The following is a 7298-nucleotide window of genomic DNA, read 5'->3' as shown; positions in this document are numbered from 1 at the left end:
TCTAAAATTAAAGAAATAATTTTTACGTTAGGGATAATTCATGTGTTGATTTTATTTAAAGAAATAAAATATTATTAGCTATTTAATATGTTAATTATTTATGTTAAATTAAAAAATAAAACAACATAAATTTATTTAAAATTTTTAAAAATTAAAATTAATGTTTAAATTTTTTAAAACTAAAATAAAATATTTAAAATTTTATGGATCAAATTAAAATTTAATCAATGTATGAGAGACTGAAATAATAATTTACCGCAATATAATTATCTTCCCATACCCCCGCGGGGGATACAGTAGTGTCTTATTTATTTATTTGTTACCGCTTTGTATTCAAACTTTTATTTGTCTCTTTATCCTCTATCACACATACAGTGGTATGTGTCTTGATCTGAACCGTTGATTGGACAATGTATTGTCACCGCTACAAGATCGTGGCCGTAAATTCACATCTGGTCTCACATGGGGGCAAACGTCGCCCTATTATTATAAAGACTAAAGAACCTTTTGGACTGATGTTGAAATATCCAATTGTAATTTAATTTGTTGCAAGTCAATCCATCCAACTGCGATTGGTGAATTATACACATGAATGAAATACTAATTTACTGTTAGAAGTTTAAGAAATATTCTAAAGTATACTATAAATATAATGGGATTAAACTTGTATTTAATTAGAAAAGTGGGTATCTATTTAGTGCCAACAATGTGTAATCATATCAAATGTTGCTTTTAGGGGTAAGCATTATGCTGTCTTCACTCTCTTTTTCCCTTTTGTTTGCTTGGACCATGATTGGATTAACTAATGTATATAGTTTTTCCCTTTTCAACTCATTGTATATTGAATCCATATTTCTATCAAAATTTCCTATGTCTTTTCATCCCTTCATCATTATCATGTCCGAATAACTTTGCACAAAATCAACCCCGTTATGTTTACAGAATGAGTTCACTTGCTTTTTCTTAACCTATGATGTCCCCGCATCTGTATGATATGATTTTTGATTATTACTCCTTCTGATACCAAGAAGCAAGTATCCAAGTTTTCTTCATTTGTTTTTCTTACTAATAAAAGAAAAAATAATATTTGCCTCCATAACCCACTATATGTTATATATTAATTGAAGTATCATAAGAAAGGATCAAATAGATACTAGTAATCCAAAGATGAAATAATAATTATAATAAAATAACTGATGAAATATGCACATCAACTACGCAAATTTCCAAATATAATACTGTGAAAAACTAAATGATAAATGAATTATTTTTTATTTGTGTAATTATAATTCTTTTAATGAGTAATATTAAGTAATTAAACTTTTATAGATAATAGCACTCAATTTTTTAAATTATTTTAAATTCTAAATTCTAAATCATAAATATTTAATTTTAACTCCTAAAAACTTAAATATTAAAATTAACTAATGTTGATTAACTAAAATTTAGTTCCTATAATTTTTTTCTCTTATTATAGGATATAATATATAAATTGAGAAATATTAAATAAACAAGCTATTTTTGTAATCATGTCTAACAAAAAATGATTAAAGGTATTTTTTCAATTAAGTTATTCACATGTTGAACTTTAATTCCAACATCTTCTCTACTTCCTTCTAACTTAATATTACTGGTAAAAATGAGTGTAAATAAGAAGTATACTTAATCCAATAATAAGATGGACAAATACATAAATGAATGGTCACACACATGGAGGCAAGTACAAAAACAAAAACAAAAGCAGCACGTTTTGGTATCAACACTCGCATCTTAAATCAAACCTTCCCTTCCATTTAAGTACCCACAACACCACCAACACACTCATACACACATTAATTTAAACTCAAACAAAAAGGTAAAAAGGAAACAAAGAAAGAAGTTTAATAAACAAGAAAGAATGTGAATCCAAATGCCCAAACGATACTGGCTATTGTATTCTGCAGATTTAACAGTTGTATAAAAATGTGGAGCCTACTGCCATTCCAGTATTCCACCATACCCAACTCAGATCCATTCCTCTTTCTTCTCTTCTCACTCTCAGACTCCATTTTCTCACTCTTTCAGCACTCACCAATAAAGATAAGAATTACACAACTGCAACCGTAGCCAAATACATCACATTCACACCATAAAGATAAACGCTTGTATTTCTTTTTAATTTATATGAGCGTGGTTATCAAAAAACAGCTACAGTTCTGCACCCCCAGAAGGAGTTGTTCTCTCCACAGCTGAAAAAGGTTGGCACTTTATGCCATTCATTGATTCTCCCCCTTTTTTTTTCGTTTCAAGTTTCTGTTTTTCTGAAATGGGTGTCTCCCATGATTTCTCACTTCATTGGTCAATGCTTTTGTGTCATTGAAATGTCTCCGTTTGGTAATAATGTGTCTCTGTCTCTCTGTGTTTGTGTGTGTGCATTTTCAAGTAATGTTTGTTTTTCTTACTTTGCTTTTGGTAATTCATTTGCTTTGGTTTTAGTTCGTGATTGTCACTGTTAAAAGTGCTCCTGAATTTGAGTGGTTGGTCATTTTTTGAACTCTGTCATTTGTTCAGAGAAACGAGATTGGGTTGGTTGGAGGCAAATACAGTGAATCTACACCAGTGTATCAGCTTCACGGATTCGTAAGTGTTCAGATCTGAACCACAATACATAATTCCTAATATAATTTTTTTATCTTTTTCTTCTCCCTAAGTTCCTTGCTTCTAAATTTGGTTGGTGAATTTTGCTTATAATAACCGAGTTGAAAGACTTTTTTCTCTGATTTTTTGGAACAACAGTAGATACTTTATTTCTTTACCTTGTGTATTCGGTATCAAAATGTTTCTGTAAAGTTAATATTCCGTATAAGTTGACTCTGTTGCTACCTACCAGTCGTAATTGCTGTTTATGAATTGACAAAATTGAAATTCCCCTTCTTCAATTCTTCTTTTTTTTTTTTTTAAAGCACTCTTGTGTGTGTGGAAATTTTGAGATCTACAGAAGTATAAGTTTAGATGATGGTGGCACTGTTTACTTTTTCTTAAAAGACTTAGTTGAGTTGGCTTTTCCTTCTTTCACTTTGTTGGTTCACAGTACTCACTTTAAGTGCCATAAACATACAATGTAGAACTTTCAGTTTGATCCCTTCTGCCATATTTTTATAGTTTAGAGTACATTTTGTGAATTTTTACAATGAAATTATCTCAATTTTCACAGGTATTGTTTATTTGAATTCCTTTCAAAATTGTGGATGCATGGGATTTGATACTTCCACAGCTGCTGCTGGAAAAAGTACCATCTCCAACTATGGATATTCAAGAAGAGAGTTCTACATTTGGACCTTTGGTGGCGATGAGTTCAAGGAACATGTCATCATCATCTTCAGCATTTTTCTCAGCAAATCAATCACCCTTCTTCTCTCCAAGAACATCATCATGCCATTTATCAGAGTCTGTAAGGCCTGAAGCTTCAAGTGACAGAATTCATGCAGATGCAGCTCTCCCTAGCACCAGTGCAGCAATCCCAGAACTGAAGTCTCTTGCTAATATTAGAAGTAACTTCTCTGATGTGTCTGTGTCTGTATCTGCATCTCCGGCTGGTTGTAATTCAGGTGATTTACAGAAACTTGATCGTATATCTTCCTCGGTCGGAATCTCTAGTAGCTATGATGATAGTTATTCTGGATCAAAAGAGAAAGGAAGAAAGAAAGGAAAAAACCAAAGAACATCATCAACTCCAGGATCCAGATCAATTTCTTCTTACAGACTAAAGAGTTGTGATGTTTTTATAGGATTACATGGTCGAAAACCTCCTCTAATAAGATTTGCCAATTGGCTTCGTGCGGAGTTAGAGACTCAAGGCATCAGTTGCCTTGTATCAGATAGAGCTCGATGCAAGGACTCTTGCAAGCTTGGAATTGCTGAGAGAGCAATGAGCATTGCTTCTTTCGGGGTAGTAATTATAACAAGGAAGTCTTTCAAAAATCCATACAGCATTGAGGAGTTGCAATTTTTTTCCAGCAAGAAGAATTTGGTGCCAATATACTTTGATTTGGGTCCAGCTGATTGCCTTGTTAGGGATATAATCGAAAAGAGGGGTGAGCTGTGGGAAAAACATGGAGGGGAGCTTTGGCTTTCATATGGAGGGTTGGAGCAGGAGTGGAGAGATGCTGTTCATGGCCTTTCTCGGGTTGAAGAATGGAAATTAGAAGCTCAGGATGGAAACTGGAGAGATTGCATACTAAGCACAGTCACATCCTTCGCAATGAGGTTAGGCCGGAGAAGTGTTGCGGAGCATTTGACAAAATGGAGACAGAAAGTGAAAGAAGAGGAGTTCCCTTTGACCCGAAACGAGAGCTTTATTGGTAGGAAGAAAGAGCTTTCTCAATTGGAGTTCATGCTCTTTGGTGATGTTACAGGAGATTCACAGCAAGACTACATTGAACTGAAAGCAAGAGCCAAGAGAAAGCATTTGACAATTGGTAGGGGCAGGAGTTATGTTTTAGATGAAAGGTTGAGGGAAAAGCAAAATACGGAGGTAAAAGAACCAGTTCTCTGGAAGGAGTCAGAAAAGGAGATTGAAATGCATAGTACTGAATTTTCTCATAGGCACTACCGTCCGAGGGTCAAACGCGGTGGAAAGTTTGGTAGGAGGAAAAGAGAAATGAAGGTTGTGTATGGGAAAGGTATCGCTTGTGTTTCAGGAGAATCAGGAATTGGAAAAACAGAGCTGATTCTTGAGTTTGCTTACAGATTTCACCAGAGATACAAGATGGTTCTATGGCTTGGAGGGGAGAGCAGGTATATAAGGCAGAACTATCTAAACCTCAGGTCGTTTTTAGAAGCCGACGTGGGAGCTAACAATAGTTTGGAGAAAACCAAGATAACTGGATTTGAAGAGCAGGAAGAGAGTGCTATTTCTAGAGTACGGAAGGAGCTGATGCGAAACGTTCCATATCTTGTTATCATTGATAACTTGGAGAGTGAAAAAGATTGGTGGGATCACAAACTTGTGATGGATCTTCTCCCTCGTTTCGGTGGAGAGACTCATGTGATAATATCAACATGCCTTCCCGGAATCATGAACTTGGAACCTCTGAAACTTTCATACTTATCAGGAGTGGAAGCAATGTCTCTAATGCAAGGGAATGGCAAGGACTATCCGGTTGCAGAGGTGGATGCGCTGAGAGTTATCGAGGAGAAAGTCGGAAGGCTAACTTTAGGCCTCGCTATTGTCAGCGGAGTTCTGTCCGAGTTACCTATAACCCCAAGCAGGCTCTTAGACACCATAAACAGAATTCCCTTGAAGGACATGTCACAGTCATTAAGGCACAACAATTTCCTTCTGCAGCTCCTCGATGTTTGTTTCTCAATATTCGATCATGCAGATGGCCCCAGGAGCTTGGCAACCAGAATGGTGCTGGTAAGTGGATGGTTTGCGCCCGCTGCAATTCCGGTTTCCTTATTGGCACATACTGCTCAGAATCTACCAGAAAAGCAAAAGGGAACATGTTCTTGGAGAAAATTACTGCAATCCTTAACATGTGGATTTGCCTCCTCACACACCAAAAAATCCGAAATAGAAGCATCTACTCTGTTGCTAAGATTCAACCTTGCAAGGAGTAGTACCAAAGAAGGATATGTCCAATTCAATGAGCTCATAAGGCAATATGCGCGAAAAAGGGAACTTACTGGAGCTCCAGAAGCAATGGTTCAAGCTGTTATTAGTCAAGGATCAATATCTCAAGATCTAGAGCATTTATGGGCTGCATGTTTTCTAATATTTGGATTTGGCCATACTCCTCCGGTCGTTGAGCTCGAGGTGTCTGAGCTCTTATATCTTGTGAAGAAAGTGGTTCTGCCACTTGCAATTCAGACTTTCATTACATACTCTAGGTGCACGGCTGCAATCGAGCTTCTGCAGCTTTGCACCATGGCTTTGGAAGGTGCAGACCAGGCATTTGTCACGCCGGTTGACAAATGGCTGGACAAATCGCTGTGCTGGAGATCGATCCAGACGAAAGCTCAGTTGAATCCATGCCTTTGGCAAGAGCTGGCTCTGTGTAGAGCAACTGTGCTTGAAACGAGGGCGAAGCTAATGCTAAGGGGTGCGCAATTTGACATAGGGGATGATCTAATCAGGAAGGCTGTTTTTATTAGGACTTCAATTTGTGGTGAAGATCATCCGGATACCATTTCGGCACGCGAAACGTTAAGCAAACTCACCAGACTAATTTCAAATGTTCAAATTCATGCTTCAGCTTAGATATTATTGCATGCTGTAAGGATACTCTAGAACTATAGAAAAGATTTATAAATAAAATAGAAGATTCTGTATACTAGTTAATCAAACTTTCTACAGCATTTTGTACAAGTCTAATGAGATGTGCATTCCATTTTAGTATGGATCTCCTTCGTCACTTGCCTTCTCTACTTTTCTTCACATTTGGCCATGACGGGATTAAAAAACTAATACAATACTTAAACCTCACACAGGATCGAACTGCGGACCTTCTGTTTACAAAACTAACTTTGTACTACTGAGCTATAAGGGCTAATACATTATATTTATTTTATTCTTTTATTTAATACAAGTTTTTGAATATTCTAGTACCATCAGTTTTGCTTTGCCACAGAAAGTTTACCGAGTATCAGTATATGAGAGGATGAAAATGGAAAGGGATAGGATCGTTTCGATATAAAGAAATGTTATATGTATTATTTTATGTATATTGTTTATTTATTTTTTATCCATATCATTGATTAGAAATAATAAAAAATAACTATATATTTAATCATATATAAAAAAACAGATATATATTTAATAATAAAAAATATTTTATTATTTAGTCTACCTTATGGATGATCTCTCCTAACTAAAGTGGCAGAAAATATGATAAGTGGATTAAATTAAACAATGATATACCGCGTCATTCATATATAACAACAACAACAAGAAACTTGGGGAGAGAGGGGCACGAAGGGAAAATAGAAGAGACGAAGAGAAAGAGAAGAAGAAAAGTGAAAGAGGTAGAAAAAATTTTAAACGTATAAGGTACAACTAATTTTTTAAATTTTAAAATAAGGAGGTTTTTAAAAAGATGGATGCGGACGAGAATCTAATACTTCATCACTTGCTATAGTGTACAGTGATATATGCATATATGTCTTCAGTTATTGAAATCATTTTAAAAATATATTTTATTTTTTAGCATCTTATATTGTTCTAAAGAATAAAACAAAATAAATAATGTTGATTTTAATTATTTCTCTTGATCCGTTAGCTATAACCTAGTTAAGTTATACATATAAATTGAAATTTA

General features: G+C 35.0%; 1 protein-coding gene across 2 annotated transcripts; it reads left to right on the top strand.

Moving 5' to 3' along the window:
• The first annotated feature begins 1895 nt into the window (after window positions 1-1895).
• On the top strand, window positions 1896-6312 carry LOC107479921 (uncharacterized). 2 transcript variants are annotated; one of them, XM_052258676.1, is made up of 3 exons: window positions 1896-2237; window positions 2551-2619; window positions 3254-6312. In XM_052258676.1, exon 3 carries the CDS (start codon window positions 3284-3286, stop codon window positions 6239-6241), a length of 2958 nt encoding a protein of 985 aa, XP_052114636.1. In that variant the 5' UTR covers window positions 1896-2237; window positions 2551-2619; window positions 3254-3283; the 3' UTR covers window positions 6242-6312. The 2 variants fall into 2 exon arrangements, with proteins under 2 accessions (XP_052114636.1, XP_015955512.1); XM_016100026.3 differs by having other exon boundaries at window positions 3194-6312.
• Window positions 6313-7298: the final 986 nt, after the last annotated feature.

Source organism: Arachis duranensis, chromosome 3 (assembly GCF_000817695.3).
Source record: "Arachis duranensis cultivar V14167 chromosome 3, aradu.V14167.gnm2.J7QH, whole genome shotgun sequence".
Lineage (NCBI taxonomy): Eukaryota > Viridiplantae > Streptophyta > Magnoliopsida > Fabales > Fabaceae > Arachis > Arachis duranensis.
This window is presented reverse-complemented; position numbering and strand designations above follow the sequence as displayed.

Bases quoted from the DNA above. Each gene is read 5' to 3' on its own strand.
- LOC107479921 (XM_052258676.1), top strand. From the start codon at position 3,284: ATGGATATTCAAGAAGAGAGTTCTACATTTGGACCTTTGGTGGCGATG.